Genomic DNA, 17,555 nt, shown 5'->3' with positions numbered 1-17,555 from the left:
CCCAGACTTTGACTGGTTGTGCCTGCACAGAAGTATTCTATCTCAGCTTGGTGTATTGGTTAAGTCTTCTAATCCAGGGAACTGGGTTTCATTCCCTGTTCCTCCACATGCAGCCAGCTGGGCGACCTTGGGCTAATCACAGTCCTGATAGTGCTGTTCTCACGGAGCAGTTCTGTCAGAGCTCTTTAACCTTCACCTACCTCACAGGGTGTGTCTGTTGTGGGAAGAGGAAGGGAAGGTGATTGGAAGCCGCTTTGAGACTTCCGGTAGTGAAAAGCAGGGTATAAAAAGCAACTCTTCTCCTTTATTTTTCAGAATGTGGGGGGCACAGGGCTGTTTTCACCAGGGCAGCAGGTTAATCGCTTGTTCACCTACGCCTCACATTGTTGCATTTCACAATCATGTGTTTTCTTTTTAGGAATCCGAGATGATAGAGCTGGACATAGTATTAGCTGGGAGTGACTTGTATGCAGCAAGGTTTGGAGAATCCATTGCCAATTTAGGAGACATTGATAACGACGGCTTTGAAGGTATTAATACATTTGTTTTAAATGTGCAGCAGTGTGAATGGCAGGAATGTATTACTGGTAGGGGATATCGGGGACCAGGGGAATGGACCAAATTCATCCTGAGCCAGCAAGAATTATGCTCGCTACCAAACCTGTATGAAAAATGGAGCTATTTTCAGTTCTTGTCTTTCTGTGCATTACTTCCTTGCAGACTCAAAGCTCTGTAATTTGTAGATTAACTCCCCTTCTTCATTTCTTTTTAAACCTTTCAAAAAAACATCTTCTACATCCTTCCTCTCCCCCCCCCCCCCCAAGAACCTTTGCTCTTACCGTTTAGCTGCCTTTTGTACTTTGGGTAATAGAGAGGGTTGTTATGCTTTTGTCTTCTAGCTCTTACAGGGATAAAACTACCCAGGCATATAAAATGCATTAACTTGTTTAAGATTACTTGTCTTCATTTCTCTTTTAAATGTCCTGCCCGTAACAAAGCTCTAATCATTTTCCTAAAAGCATTTTATAGAGGAAAAGTGAAAGGAAGTTTCTTTGACCCAGCCAAACACCACTGAGCTGTTCTCACTAATGGGGTGTGTGGTTGTGTGTGTGTGTGTGTGTGTTGTGTGTGTGGAGTACAGCAGAGCAGTTAGTTTGAGCAGATGAAGCAAGCTGTCCTCAGTAAGACCAGAGAGGTTCATGGAGTGCTAATGGGTTCATGGATGCACTGGGAACCTTGGTGAGTGGGCCACTGTATCTGTGTCCAGATTCAGAATAAGAGGACGTTTGTACAAACCTGCGTCAGCTCCTGGGTTAAAAAAAAAAGAAATGTTATAAATGATGCATGAAAACCCCAAGATCTCACGATGCCATAATGCAAGATCTCAGCCACCATTTTGAGGAACCAAATGGAGGGGGAGCTGCCTCCCAGACCAGTTAGATGAGACAAGTGGGGGTATCCCAGACTCCCAGACCAGTTAGATGATACCAGCAGGGGTTGGGGGGTTGCAATTGCCATGCTTGCCTGGGGGTATTATGCATGACAGGAAACATCACAAAAAGGCTTGGAAAAAATACTTTTTTAAAAATTCTGCATTTGGTGCCATTTTCATTATGAAAAATCCACTATAGTATTTTTGATTGCGCATTGTCCTCCCTCCTCATATTGCCGAGTGTGCCTTTTCTGCTGGTTTCTGTGCAGAATTTGAAACTAGCATTACTGTGCCTTTTCTTTTACAATGGTTCCAAATGCACCTGCTTTTGCATGCACAAAAGTTAACATGTTTTTGGTCTCCTCCTCTGTGCTACTGTATGCCAGTGTGTGAACAGACAGCCCCTAGACCAGGGGTAGTTAAACTGCGGTCCTCCAGATGTCCATGGACTACAATTCCCAGGAGCCCAAGACCCTTGAGGGGCCCCTTGTTCGGCACAGACCCTCCCTCCTCTGCTATTGCAACATTACACAAGCAGAAATCATTTGTTTCATTCCCTCTGAGGCATTTCAATCCACTCTCAACGAGGAACAGAATACCTCTGAGGGGGGGAAGGTTGTAGAGCTGGCATTAAAAAAGGCCATGTGCCCCTATGGAAATTTCTTGTTGAGGTCTCCATATCCATGAACTCCAATGCCCGTGAGGCCCTGCCTGCAGCATGTGCCACAGTGGTGATCAGGTGACATCGCAGCTGACCATGGCTGCCAATGAGTGTCTAGCACAATGGAGGAAGTCCCCGCCCCCACTCAAGGGTTTGCCATCATAGGTCTTCTGAATGCATAAATGTATGCAGGGAAAAAATGCAGTATCAGAGCACCGACGTAAACAAGACCGTTTTTAAAATGACTATTTAAAAGGGCCTGTGTACTGACTTTGGTGAAAACCTGTACGTGCATAATAGCCCCTGGTTTGCAAGAAAAGCAGGAGCCCTCTGTTCTACTGCCTGAGCCAGGTAGGCAAAAGAGAGCCAGCATGGTGTACTGGTTAAGAGCGGTGGCTTCTAATCTGGCAAGCCAGCTTTGATTCCCTGCTCCTCCACATACAGCCAGTTGGTTAACCCTGGGCTTGTCACAGCCCTGATAGGGCTGTTCTCACAGAGCAGTCCTATCAGAGCTCTCTCAGCCCCACCTACTTCACAGGGTGTCTGTTATGGGGAAAGCAAGGGAAGGCAATTGTAAGCCACTTTGAGAATCCTTTGGGCAGTGAAAAGCGGGGTATAAAAACCAACTCTTCTTCTTCTGACACTGCAGAGGAGTGAGTTGATGGGTGAGGGTGGCCTGGAGAGTGGGGCAGGGGGATGGGATTCCTATGACCCCATGAGTCTTGCATGCTTGTTCCTTTAAAGAGCTGTCCAAGTGAGTGAGAAGCACTACACTCTGCCAATGAAATCATAAAAATCATAGAAACATAGAATCATAGAGTTGGAAGGGACCTCCAGGATGTAGTCCAACCCACAGGTAGTCAACCTGTGGTCCTCCAGATATCCATGGACTACAATTCCCATCAGCCCCTGCCAGCATTCGCTGGCAGGAGCTGATGGGAACTGTAGTCCATGGACATCTGGAGGACCACAGGTTGACTACCCCTGGTCCAACCCTCTGCACAATGCAAGAGCTCACAACTACAAAGTCGTGATCTTAAAAAGAGGCCTTTTTTATTCTGGAGATGGTGGGAAATGGTTATTGTTGAGCCTGCTTACAAATAAGTGGTTTCAATCAGATTATTAAAGAGTTTCAGCCTCAGACAAATCGATTTACTTTTGTTTGTTCTAATTTACTGTAACCCGCAGCACTTTGAATTAATAATATCCTTTAGGTTTTGCATCAGTCACAGCATGGTTTTCATTCCATTCTTTAATGTTTTTTTAATCTTCTGATTCGCTTCTATGGGCATGAAAGGCACAAAGAGACGTATTTATTTGCAAGGCATCTTGGAACAACAATTCACGCTCTCTTCTGTATACCCTTAATTAACATTTGCTCTATAGCTTAAGCTATGCAGCTTATTAAACAAAATGATTTAAAGCTAGCACCACTTCATGGGAATTAATCCTCCCTTTTTTTTGGTCTTTTATTTCTTTTCCTTTTTCTTTTTTTAAAAAAGGGAAATCCTTCCCACCACAAAATTATCCAGGCAGGTTGATGATTAATCTTTTTCCACATCAGGGCCAGAAAAGAAAAAAAAACAAAAACAGAATGTTGCCTACCCCTGGATTATATACTAAAATGCTTGAGTCCGTAAGTCTAAACCATCTAGTTTAGTTTGAAACGACAACAAGATAAATTATTTATTTATAAAATGCATATGCCTCCTTTCACACTCAAGGCGGCCTGCAGCAAAGGTAGTCGGGTTGTAAACTGCCTTGAGCTTGTTAGGAAGAAAGGCAGCTGGCAGATATTTTAAACAAAGAATACAAGACCACTGAAATGCACCCATGAAGAACAACCCGGTAAAACATAGCCATAAAGAACTGGCTTGTACCATTAAAAGCCATAAAGACCTGGCTTGTACCGTTAAAGCAGCCTCTCTCAATTTTTTTACCATTGAGAAACCCCTGAAACTTTCTTCAGGCTTCAGAAACCCCAGAAGTGGCAGGATCATGCAGAATATGGTTGGGAAGCATAACTGTGTAGACACCCACCGGGGGCCCCTCCCAGAAGAATGGGAAGGCAACTGTAAGCCGCTTTGAGCCTCCTTCGGGTAGGGAAAAGCAGCATATAAGAACCAACTCTTCTTCTTCTTCAGTAATATCTTCTTCTTCTTCTTCTTCTTCTTCTTCTTCTTCTTCTTCTTCTTCTTCTTCTTCTTCTTCTTCTTCTTCTTCTTCTTCTTCTTCTTCTTCTTCTTCTTCTTCTTCTTCTTCTTCCCACCCCCTCCAGGCCCATAATTGGCCATTTTGGGAGGGACAACGTGACCTTATTTATTTGTTTGTTTGTTTGTTTGTTTAGATTTCTATACCGCCCATTTCTTTGCAGCTCTAAGCGGTTTACACAGAACATTATAACTTACATGGAACATATAACTTACATATATGGTGATATGTCGCCCAATAAATGTTTAACAAATACAAAAAAAAATGTAAACATTCATTAACTTCCCTCCATTTAAGACATCTGACCAGGCTATCAAGAAATCCCAGGGTTGAGAAAGCCTGTCTTACTGCAGAACAGCCTTTGGAGGCCCTGCTTCAGGTGCCTCCAGCTTCTGAGATCAAGTAGGTGGCAATGCAGAAGAGGACCTTCTCAATCATGCTTCCAAAGCTCTGGAACTCTCTCCTCAGAGAGATTCACCTTTCTCCTTCTGTTGTGGCCTTCTGCAAATGGGTGGAGGCTTTTTTGTTCGGTTTGGCATTTCCTGAATGATTTCTTCCTAACTTGTGTTTTCATTACTGATTTTATGTTCTGTACGTCACTCTTAACCACTGCACCAAAACCAATTTTAGGGCTTTTATCACAAAATTAAAACATACAAAGCCACCGAGATTGAAGATTAAGACTGACAACCTAAAAAAAAAAAAAAAAAGCACCAAGATTCACGAGAAGAATATGGAAAGCGGCATCAATCTTACCTAAAGGCCATGGTCTGAATCAATCAGAATACAAGATATTCACAAATCTGCCCTGGGGAACCTGAGAAAAATGAGCATTTAACCCAGCCTGATAGACGTCTCTCATCTATCAAGAGATAATCAGTTAACATGCATATGATGGGGAAAAAATTTGGAGGGGAAATGCTAAAAGACTGAGAAGGATAAAGGCCATTTGCCCTGAATCCATTGTACTGTCTTATATGCCCAGTATCCCTGCTGTAACTAGCAGCCACCCTGAAGTCTGAGACAGAATTCTGTTCCCAGGGGTTTCCTTAAGGGAAGATGCTTGACAAGAGCAGTTTAAACCCTGGCAAATGCTCTTTTGCAGAGTGGTGGCCTTGCAATTTGCTGAATATGTTCTAAAGCTTATTACTACGGACATCGTTTCACATCTCTTAGCTGTTGTTTCGATTCGCTTACACAAACAGAATCACCTTCCTTTGAAACTGTAAGAACAAATGGCGACTTTTCTGTAATTCCGCAAGAAGCTGAACTGCAGATAAGCATCACGTTAGAAACAGGGAGGTGTTAATTAGGTGTCTCCTCCCTTAGCTTCGAGCTGGTCTCTTGTGATCTAGCCATACCTCCCCTCCACTTCATCAACCTGTCTCTGCTCTGTCTTCTGATAGTCCTAGAAAGAGGTGAGAAATCTGCTTCCCCACTGGTGTGAGTGAGGAAGTCTCTTAGTTTTGTGTATATTTTTTTAAAAAGTGCTAGAATCCCGGTGGCTGAAATACTGGTTAGATAAGGTAGTAATTATCTTTACCTTTCCCATGCGATGTTCTTACAGATGTAGCCATCGGGGCTCCACAGGAAAATGATTTAGAAGGGGCAGTTTATATATACAATGGGAGGGAAGATGGAATCTCGCCAACCTTCTCACAGGTAGGTCTCTTTCTGTTATCGTGAGTGTCAGAGTGCTCAATTTCCCAATAAGCCAAACTTCTGTATAAGAAAGTTTCTTTATTAAGGAATGAAGACAACCGGTACAAATGCATAGACAGAACTGAGGTTTCTGGCCCCTGGGCTGGGCATCTTCCGCCCTCCCATGGGAAAAGGACAAAATGCATTTCAAAGGAACATGAAACACTCCAGATAACCTAGAAGAAGAAGAGTTGGTTCTTATATGCCACTTTTCTCTACCCGCCTTTCCCTACACCTAACTACAAAGGGGGAGCTAAGAGTCCATGGGGAAGAGGTGAGAGGAAAAAGGAAGGTGAGGAATTGCGGTGAGAAAGGTAAAGTCATAAACCAAACAACAGGATTCAACCTTGAAGTGTCAAAAGCAGGCATCTGGGCAGCATCACAGGACAAGCAAATTCCAGGGAGATTCTGACAGTGAGGACTAAAAATATTTAGTGTTGTTGGTGTGCTGGGCCTTATGTAGTATGTAAAGGACACTTTCCCTGCCTGTAACACTTGCACTTTTGGGGTCATTCCAGACAGTACTTTGCCCAGTAATCATAGTTGCTGTCAGGGTTTCAAGCCCCAACTGGAAGGGGAAAAGTTGAAGAGGAAGGAAGGAACTTCCAAATTCTTTGGGTAGGTTATAGTACTTTGGTGTCACTCCACAAGTTTTCAGGTAGAATTCCAGATCAGTTCAAGATGCTGGCGTTAGCCGTTAAGGCCTTGTGCGGTCTGGGCCTTGCGTATCTGCAGGACCACCGCTGCCTTGTGCTCTGTGAATACCAACCTGCAAATACCAACCTGTTGGATATTGTGGAGGATGCAGGGCCTAAATTGTAGAAGAAGCACCATGCCACGTGGAATAAGCATAGACTTACTTATCTATTCCTTTGCTCCTGCCTTATCATTGCAGCCTCTATTTATTTACTCCAGCAGTGTGTCAAGATCCCGTGTGACTGTTTTCATGATCTTGCTATTTATTGAGACTCCTTCTGGTAGAGAAAAGTGGCATATAAGAACCAACTCTTCTTCTGTTGCTTTCTTGACCTGTCCTATGAATTTTGACCTGTTCTATTTGACCTGTACTATTTTTTATGCTCCAGCTGATATTCCCTTTGACCTGTTTTTAGCCTGTATCTTAGCTGTGCAGTGGATTTGCACAGCTCCTTTGCTTGCTGGTGTTTTATCATTCTGAACTTGCTGGACTGATCTGTGCTCTTAGGAATGCCTATAGTGTTTGGGAGTTCTTGTGCCCTTTGCTTGGGAATGTGGGCCTGTGAAACTATGCCTGACACATTTATGAGTGTGCCAAGGCTCAAAATAGGGGAAGGAGTTATGAGGGGAGCATAAAAGAATGCTTCTAAGGTTTGCCTATCAGTTTTAGCAAGGAAACTCCATTCTTATGTTTACTATTTTCTCCAATAAAGAGATTTCTTGGGAACTCGAGAGGGGCATGATACAGTGCAAAAGATCATGTGATGTATTCACCTGGGGAAGAAAAACTTGTCTTGGAATACTCTGGTAGGAATGATTAAAGCAGGAGAAGAATAAACAAAGGTTTCAGAGCGATGTGCCAAAGGAAGCATTTTTTAAATGCAAAATAAACTATAAATGCACCAGAATGAAAGAAAGGGAGGGGGAATCTGTTTATTTGCCATAAGCATTTACTGCATCTATTCATTCTTCAGAAAAATATATCTTTTAAAAATCCTTATTTTAGATTTTTCTAAAAACTGTCATAAGTTTAATTTTTCTTTTAAATTTTTAGAGAATACAAGGACACCAAATCAGCAACTCGTTACGTATGTTTGGTCATTCCATATCTGGGAGTATCGATGTGGACAACAATGGATATTCAGGTTACTGAAGCATTTGCAATCATCACATTTCTTACCCATTTTTCTTTAAACTATTTCTTACCCGCTTCCTTCTAAAAAGACCGCATATTAATAAGTAAGTGCCTATGTTCCAACAAGGCAATAAAACTGTCATGAATTATTAGTAAAGCTGCACAGTTTTTTTTAATGATCAGGTTACATATAAGCTAATTAGTTAATTTCATTATCCCACAACCCAACTATTCTTGGCATATAATAGACTCTGGCAGCTTGGCAAGGAGAAACCAGAGAAGCAGAGATTGAAAGTAGCTCTGATAAGAGTTTTTAATTGAGGAGGGGGAATATTCAGAGCTTTTGAAAGTAGAACTGTGCTGGTATAGTCATAGATCTAGTTGGTTCTTACACAGCAAGTTTGTGCCTTCCTGCCACGCCCCTGGAAATAACATGTCACCAGAAGTGACATCAGCCCCTGCACCCCCTACCTTCTTTTCGCTTCCTCTCCCCACCTTTACTATGGCAACTCTACCACATGTAGGCCAGAAAGAAGGGCAGGAGCTGAGAAGACAGCCCAGACCCACCATACCACGACACAACCAATTATAGAGGAAGGAGAGGCGATTGTAAGCCACTTTGAAACTCCTCTGGGTAACGAAAAGCGGGGTATAAATCCCAACTTCTTGCCATTAACTTCAAAATTTGTGTGGAGACTGAGCTGCACATTAACTGTGGCATTAAAAATCGCCCCAGCACTGTTTTAATGCTGGGTGTCAGGAAGAGCATCGTTAGATCTGGCTGGCTCAGTTCAGAAAGCTCCCTTGATAGACGTGGCTCTGTGGCTACTCGTATCCCCTCTAATTAACAACGAACAAATCGTGATTCAATACAGTCCAGAAGTGAAAACGCAGCCTGGGAAATGGTTCCTTGTGACTAACGATCCTCATCAATCTGAACTTTCTCTTCTCTGCAGATGTAGCAGTTGGCGCTTTCCTGTCAGATTCAGCTGTGCTGCTCAGGTGAGGCCCACAACGCATTTCAGGGCGGAGGGATAAGTGGGCATAATGGTAAATAATGAGAGGCAATTAGGAAACGCTCCGTGCGACATCGGCCTCGTAAGGTTCTTTACTAAGCTCTGAACTCAGAGTGCCGTTTTGAACAACGGTGCCATATTTTAAGTAAAGACCCCTGGCATCGCAGCAAAAACTTTCCAAGCAAGTTGTCATGGCATCCCCTCCCTGGCTCTGTGCCATCCATCAGGGGTCCTGTCTGACTTGGGTTTCCTGGTTCTGGTGTTTTTTCTATATGTCTCTCTGCCCTGCTCCCCCTCCCCCCTGCCATCTTCCTGGGTTCTCTGATCCCTTGGCGGTGTTGTTTATGTTGGGTTACCTTTATGCTCGTTTGTTGCTTTGTAGCACCCGGGTGTCAAACTTCTGAACTGCTTTGGTTTTGCCTTGCCATTCAGATCAATGGTCCTCTCCCAGGGGGAAACCTATACACATCCTGATCTTGTCCTTGGTCCGTTTCTTTAGCAATGTCCTTCTGTGGTGGCTGAAAGCCTGGTTTTGCTCCCTGAGCCAAATAAACAGCTTATAGGCTTTTCTAAGGAATTGGCCTTGTCTAGTTTCCATGTTCCTTGGATGTGCATTGCAGGAGTCATGACAAAAGTATTATAACTGCACCTGACAGAGAAGCCTATGCTGTCAAATGGCACGCAGGGGGGGGGGGGGGGGATATTGTTCTGCCTACCATCTGAAGGCCAGTGTTGATGGACAGACCCACTAGACTGCAGAAGAACTCACTCTACCTGATAGAGGCTATGGGGGAATGCTTAGCAGGGCATGCAGCTCCATATGGATTTAGATGATCCTTGGATGTTCTTGACAGCTCATGGCTTGGAGGTTCAGGATCCAGTGGGACCCAAGAACCTACTGGAAGGCAATGAAATTCTAGCAGATGCTGCCATTTCAAAATACTCTTATTTTATTTTAATATTTTATTGATTGATTGATTATTTGATTTCTATACCGCTGTATCTGAACTCAGATCAACGGACAACATAGAGGCTTAATACAGAAGTTAAAACAATATAAAAATTAAGCTTAACATTAATTTGAAAAGCCATTGACACAAGCAGGTTAAAATCAACCGTGGCCTCTCAGGCCCTCAAAGCAGGGGAGAGTCTGGCAGGGATATGAAGCTTCTAAAAGCCTGGCGGAAGAGCTCTGTTTTACAGGCCCTGCAGAACTGTGCTGGTTCCGACAGGGCTCAGATGTGTTCTGGGAGTTCCTTCCACCAGGTAGGGGTGCCCTGGCCCTGGTTGAGGCCAAACATACCTCTTTAAAGGCAGACTCACACACCCACCGTGTCATCGGTTGTACTGATGAGCGCAATATCCAGAACAAGGAACTGAACCCATGAAATGTCTTTCATTAGAACCAACCAGGACGGCACAAAACATGATGCCAGCTTTAGAACTCATCCTCATCGGCCTAGATGGAGAAGCAAAAAAGAAAAAGACAGAGAGATTTCCCACCTCAAAATCTTAAGACCCTGCTTTTGTTGGCCTTTGTTCAAGCTCATGGATTCTAGTGGTATTGCTGGAGGGATTAGATTACAGCATTTACATTTTGGAAAGAAGCAGCAGACAAAGGGGAGTCATTTCATTTGAAAGGGCCAAATGTCACTCAAAGATCCCTGCAAAAACTCACATAGAGCGCAGGATAATAACATAACCTAGAGTTCAGTGGAGTATCAGTTACTGTAGTGAGGAGTTTCTGGTCAAGGAGCAAGTGCACCTGGGCCAGCGCTGCCATCTGGGTCTCCAGGAACAGCATTAGCTTATGCTCCTGCTCCAGAATCAGGCTCAGGTTAGTCGATCAGCAAAACTGCACTGTGCCGATGCAGCAGAGGTGGAAAAACAGGAGTCGTTTCATCACATGACCACAGAGTTGCTTCCAAGAGGAGTTCTACTGGCTTCCTTCCTGCGTGGTGTGGGATTTTTATCCTGATAAAAGTTGATGATGTCGATGTTAGCCATTCAATTGTGTCCGACTCTTGGCGAAACTATGGGTCAGTTGTCGCTACATCCTCCGATCTTGCACTGCTTCTTTTAGTTGTTAAATGCTCTGGCCAGTATCCGTTCTGATCATAACTAACCACTGTGTTCTTTGTCGGCCTGGTTTTCTTTTCCCACTGACCAGTCCTAGCATAATTGCTTTCTCTTATTGAGCTCGATCGCATGCTATGGCCAAAGTAAGTGAGCCAGAGTTTCGTGATCTTGCCTTCCAGTGATCTATCAGGCTTTATGCGTTCTGGTATCTCCTTCTTTGTGACTTTTGCTGTCCATGGAATCTGCAGAAGCCGTGCACGGAAAAGTTCAAAAAGCACGTGCCAAATCGCGAATGGTAAAGGAGCATTTGGTGACCTGACTGTCTTCCTACGTTGCAGGACAAGAGCGGTAGTGATTGTGAATGGCTTCTTTGAGCACCCTCATTCAGTCAATCGAAGTAAATTGGAATGTGTGGAGAACGGACAGCCAGCCGTGTGTGTGAACCTGAAGATCTGTTTTACCTACCACGGCCGAGCGGCTCCGGGTTATATCGGTAAGCTGTGGGCTATGAGTGCTGCAGAATCGTTGTGCGGTGCTTTGGCTGCATATGCAGATTGTTTTCTAACATTGCACTAGTCAACGTGTCACCAAATAATCCACCGAAGCTGCAATCAGTTGGCACCACTAATGACATTCTTGTTCGTTCACATGTCGGTCGGGAAAAGGTGTGCAGAGAAGGATTCAAATCCTTGCCAAATAACAAAATGTTAGAGTCAGCTTGGTGTAGCGGCTAAGAGCAGTGGCCTCTCATCTGGTGAGCTGCTTTCGATTCCCCCGCTTCTCCGCATGCAGCCAGCTGGGTGAGCTTGGGCTAGTCACAGCCCTGCTAGAGCTGTTCTCACACAGCACTTCTCTCAGCTCTCTCAGCCCTACCTCCCTCACAGGGTGTCTGTTGCGGGGAGAGGAAGGGAAGGTTATTGTAAGCTGCTATGGGACTCCTTTGGGTAGTGAAAAGTGGGATATAAAAACTGCTTATAGATTTAACCTGCATGAGTTTGCTTTTGTTTCTCTTCCTTCTTTGAAATTGAACAGATTCTGTACACTGTACCTTTTCTCTAATGTGCATGAGTTTGCTTTTGTTTCTCTTCCTTCTTTGAAATTGAACAGATTCTGTACACTGTACCTTTTTCCTAATGTGCATGAGTTTGCTTTTGTTTCTCTTCCTTCTTTGAAATTGAACAGATTCGGTGCACCACTGTACTGTACTACAGAAACCCTAAACAGCCTTTTTCGGCTTTTTTATCATTGAGAAACCCCTGAAACACTCTTCAGGCTTCAAGAAACCCCAGAAGTGGTGCAACCATGCAGAATATGGTTGGGAAGATCACTCTGTACACGCCCACTCCAGGCCCATCACTGGCCATTTTGGGAGTGTGGGTGGGTCGGCATGACCACACACGTTCATTAGAAGTTACATCACTCCCTCCTTTCTTCCTGCCGCTCTGGTATTGGCGGGTGGGAATAAGATTGTTTTTCCGCCATGTTGGGATTTTTAAAGTCTTTTAATGGGTATTTTAATGGGGTAAGTCTATTGTTGCCCACCACGAGCCTTATAGGGAGAGGCGGGAAATAAATCTAATAACAATAACACCAACACCAACAACAATAATAATAATAATCCCATAGAATCATAGAATCATAGAGTTGGAAGGGACCTCATGGTCATCTAGTCCAACCCCCTGCACTATGCAGGACACTCATAATCCTATCGCTCATCCACTGTAACCTGCCACCCCCTTGAGCCTTCACAGAATCAGCCTCTCCGTCAGATGGCTATCCAGCCTCTGCTTAAAAATTTCCAAAGATGGAGAACCCACCACCTCCTGAGGAAGCCTATTTAACAAATTAAAAAATAAATGTTTAACAAATTATATATATATATTCAAAATTAATTAACTCCCACCCATTTAGGTAACCCTTTCAGGGCCACTGGGAAACCCCAAGGTTTCATGAAACCCTGGCTGAGAAAGCCTCCTCTAGGGCCATTGAAGTCAACAATGTAGGATCATATCAGTTAAAACATTCACATTTCTACCATGGGGGGTGAGGGGAATGGGTTAAATCTTGTATAAAGGGACCGCAGATCTCTATGGGATGCTAAGAAAGGCATTGGGATTTTCTCCTGTCAATAAACTGAATGAATGCCTTTGGGGTCAAACTTCTCACCAAGGCTTTTAAAATGATTTCATCACGTTAAGAACATTTAGCAGCATTAGAACATGAAAAGCTTTGGAAATGGCATCGGAGGAATATTGCTGGCATTCCCAAGGCCTGATAGAAAACCTTGTTATTAGAATGGTTGAGGATGACATTCTGGAATTGCGCTTGGCATTTCACCATCAGTTTAATGAGATGGAAATACCTCTAGAGCTCTCTTCCGAAATCTTCCTCTTATATGATTATTCTTTTTTTCCTCCCCAGTGTTGCTTTATAATCTAAGTCTGGATGTTAGCAGGAGGCCAGAAACCCCTGCAAGGTTTCATTTTTCCTCTAATGGAACGTCAGAAACGATCCCTGGAAGCATTGAGATTTACAGCCATGATGTCACTTGCAGAAATCACCAAGCGTTCATGAGGGTAACGTATTCTCTGTCTTAAAGATTATTCTTATTATTCTTATTCTTATTCTTATTCTTATTCTTATTCTTATTCTTATTCTTATTCTTATTCTTATTCTTATTATTATTATTATTATTATTATTATTATTATTATTATTATTATTATTATTATTATTATTATTATTATTAAATTTGTTACCCGTCACTCCCTAGCCGGCCGGTTACAGACATCCAGTTAAAAGCCCCATTAAAACCCCATTAAAATGGACACAAAAATATGATGATGATGATGATGATGATGATGATGATGATGATGTCATCCATTCAGTCATGTCCGACTCTTGGCGATTCCTTGGGAAAACCTCCGCCTCCTGTCTCTGTCAACGACTGCTTCTTTTAGTTGGTTCATGGTCATCCTTGTGTCGGCTTTGATCGTGTCGAGCCGGCGGATCCTTTGGGGACCACGTTTCCTTTTGCCACTGACCTACCGAGCATTAATGATTTTTCTAGCGAGTTTGATCGCATGAACACAAAAAAAATATAAGATACACTACACCAACAACATGGCGTAACAACCCCCCATCCCCAACCCATCCTTACCTTTAGAGGAAAGAGGACAGTGTTGCAACTTGACACTAGGGGGGGGGGGCATTGATCTTCCCCACTGCCCCGGACTCAACTGTACACCTAGTGGAAAAGCTCTGTTTTGCAGGCCCTGCGGAATACTGAACGGTTCTGCAGAGCCCGCAGCTCACCCGGGAGCTCATTCCACCAAGTTGGGGCCAGTACCGAGAAGGCCCTGGCCCTGGTTGAGACCAGGCATGCTTCTTTGAGGCCGGGAACGATAATGGCTGGCATGAAATACTTGTCATAAGTGATGACTGAAGAATTCTACAGGGTTGCCAAGCTTCCCCCCCCCTCCCCAGGCAGTGGCAGGGGGTAGGGTTGCTAGATCCAGGTTGGGAAACTCCTTTAAATTTGGGGATGGAGTCGCGCATCTCCACTGAAAAGGGCCATGTTGTGGGTGATGTGAAAGACCTCCACCTGAATCTCCAGGGAGCTGTTGCCAGTCTGAGTAGACAATACTGACTTTGATGGGCAAAGGGTCTGATTGGGTATAAAGGAGTTTCATGTGTATGTGAAAGAGAGAATAGTTGCCACAGAGGGAATGCCCAGTAATTCAATTATTTTAGCATCAAATTCACCTGCTGATTTTATATATTACGGGAGTAGACTTACCGTCCCTTCTGGAATCATTTCTGTTGATGGATTGGTCAGCTTTGCGAATGCAAAGAGAGAAGTCTGAAATCATTAGCTTACTTATTGCTGTTGCTCAATTAACGGTGGTAACATTATGGAAAAAAAACTTAGAATTGTGGCATGGAAAATATTGGGCTCATTTTGTCATTGTTTATTTGACTGATAACATGTTACAGTTTACTAATCCAAATGATCATACTAAATTCTCTTCTGTTCTAGAGAGGCAGCTTGGTGTAGTGGTTAGGAGAGCGGACTCCTAACCTGGCGAGCCGGGTTTGATTCCCTGCTCCCCCACATGCAGCCAGCTGGGTGAACTTGGGCTCACCACGGCACTGATAAAGCTGTTCTGACCGAGCAGTGATATCAGGGCTCTCTCAGCCTAATGTACCTCACAGAAAATCAGAGTCCAGTAGCACCTTTAAGACCAACAAAGATTTATTCAAGGCATGAGCTTTTGAGTGCAAGCATTCTTCCTCAGACTATGAACTTCCATCATGACAGTGGGTGTCTGTTGTGGGGAGTGGAAGGGAAGGCCGTTATGAGACTCCTTGTGGTAGAGAGAAGGTGGCTTATAAGAACCAACTCTTCCTCTTCCTCTTCCTCTTCCTCTTCCTCTTCCTCTTCCTCTTCCTCTTCCTCTTCCTCTTCCTCTTCCTCTTCTTCTTCTTCTATTTGGCATACAATTCTCCAATATCTTTCTGAAAAAAGAAGTATTACCTAATAGAGCTATTTATAGAGTTTTTAAAAAATAATATCAGTTTTCAGTATTCGTAGTTACTTTTTACTGCTGTATTGATCATATTATTTAAAAGAAATTTAAGTATACATGCCACAGGAGTAGGAATTTTGCCCTGACCCCATTCCTTTCTTTCGCTTGAATTAATAATTTAGCAAAGAGCTCTTCTTTCCTCTGTGATTTACATGAAACCGTAAAACTTAAGCGTGAACGTCTGCCAAGCATAATCTATCCAGCAGGCCTTGTGTGTTTTGAATATCTGAGGAAATAACAATTAATAGCTAATTAGTGTAATGAAAGGAACATACCACCAATACAGGGAAGGCCTTACGGAAAATTAGAACGAATGGCATAACATATGTAATGGGCAAAGCAAACTTGTAGATAAAAAATTAAAACCAGGGACACGTGGAGGGGCAATCAGTGGCTGCCCATCAGCTACACCCAGGGAATAATTTCATCAACTTTGCTATTGTCACATTCAGCGCTTCAGGCTGTTCTGTCTTCACAATTGGCTTGCTTGGGAGTTGGGTCTTGCTTTGGATCATTCAGACACAAAAAGGGGTTTCGTACTGAAATTAGTTTGCTTAGACGGCTAGGTCACGCAAAGATAAAAAGGAACTGGGATAGGCTCAAGAGCCAGCTAGGTGTAGTGGCTAGGAGTGTGGACTTCTAATCTGTCGAGCCGGGTTCAATTCTACACTCCCCCACATGCAGCCAGCTTAGGATCCCCACAGCACTGATAAAGCTGTCCTGACCAAGCAGTGATATGAAGGCTCTCCCAGCCTCACCTCCCTCACAGGTTGTCTGTTGTGCGGAGAGGAAAGGGAAGGAAATTGTAAGCCACTTTGAGACTCCTTCGGGTAGAGAAAAGCGGCATATAAGAACCAACTCTTCTTCTTCTTCACTTTTAATGTATTTCTTCTGACATACTGCAAGGATTCCCAAGGAGACAGTTACCTCTCTTCGTTCTCAAGTTCCTCGGCAACGATGCCTTAAATTTAATCAGAAAGCGGGAAATGGGGAGCCAGCTTTATGGCTCATTCAAGAACTAGTTTATATCAGATGTTATCACCCCATGAGATGTTTTTAACACAGGCAGTCGTGGAATCCACATTTAAAATACCTATCAATCCAGAAACACTAAAGCTTGTTTAAACCCAGCTCTAAATTTAGGCTTTAAAAACTGGACAATTAACAGGGGGATCCTAAGCTGAGTTACACCCTTCTAAGGCAATTGAAATAAACTCTGCATAAGATTGCACTGTGTGTGTCAAAGATCCCGATTTGGGCCATCCAATCCAGCCCCCCATCTTCTCGGGGACTTAAAAATCACACACTCTTGACAGGTGTTCAATCTTGTTAAAACTTCTAATGATGGAGACTCCACCACCCTTCAAGGCAACATATTCCACCTACAAGCAGCCCTCATTTAAGTGGAACCTGCTTTCCCGTTATTTGAGCCCATTGCTCCTAGTCCTTGGCTGAATCTGCACAGAGCCTCCCACCCCCCTGCTTTTTAATTGAGATTGATTTGAGCCCAAGTCTTTGAGCTCCCGAAACAGAAACCCACCCGCAAAAGGCTGCGGGCAGGCGGGCGGGCAGGGGGATCTGAGACGAGTTGAGACGAGAGAGTAGCAGCCTCTCACAGAATGAGGCAAATCTTTGCTGCGAGAAGTGTGGATTCTGGAGCACAGTCACCTTAAACCTTTAATCTTGCAACCAGGAACTAGGAATTCTTTGAATTGGTGCCCAACCAATCAGGGATTGGAATAAAAGCTCCGTGCAGATTCAGCCCTTGTCTCTTAAGCTGCAGTAAACAAGTTGGCCCCCTCGTTGACATGCCTACCTTTTACATAAACTCAGCTATCCTATCGCCCCTTGTCCTCCTCTTCTCCAGGCTACACATACCTAACTCAGCTTTTCCTCGTAAGGTATGAATTCCAACCCCTTAAACGTCCTGCTGATGGCCCTTCTCTGAACATGTCCCAACTTGTCAAGATCCTTCTTGAACTGTGTTGCCCAGAACTGGACGCAATATTCCAAATGAATATCGCAAGCTGTTTTTCT

General features: G+C 43.7%; 1 protein-coding gene across 3 annotated transcripts in view; it reads left to right on the top strand.

The window, feature by feature from the left end:
• Positions 1 to 17,555, top strand: part of ITGA4 (integrin subunit alpha 4) — an 86,155-nt gene that overhangs the window by 32,271 nt on the left and 36,329 nt on the right. For all 3 annotated transcript variants that reach the window (XM_077319545.1, XM_077319544.1, XM_077319543.1), the window contains exons 10-15: positions 419 to 530; positions 5,872 to 5,966; positions 7,756 to 7,846; positions 8,793 to 8,838; positions 11,270 to 11,424; positions 13,353 to 13,507. In XM_077319545.1, the coding sequence (XP_077175660.1) occupies positions 419 to 530; positions 5,872 to 5,966; positions 7,756 to 7,846; positions 8,793 to 8,838; positions 11,270 to 11,424; positions 13,353 to 13,507 (654 nt within the window). The remainder of the gene's footprint in view (positions 1 to 418; positions 531 to 5,871; positions 5,967 to 7,755; positions 7,847 to 8,792; positions 8,839 to 11,269; positions 11,425 to 13,352; positions 13,508 to 17,555) is intronic.

This window comes from Paroedura picta, chromosome 2, assembly GCF_049243985.1.
Source record: "Paroedura picta isolate Pp20150507F chromosome 2, Ppicta_v3.0, whole genome shotgun sequence".
Lineage (NCBI taxonomy): Eukaryota > Metazoa > Chordata > Lepidosauria > Squamata > Gekkonidae > Paroedura > Paroedura picta.
This window is presented reverse-complemented; position numbering and strand designations above follow the sequence as displayed.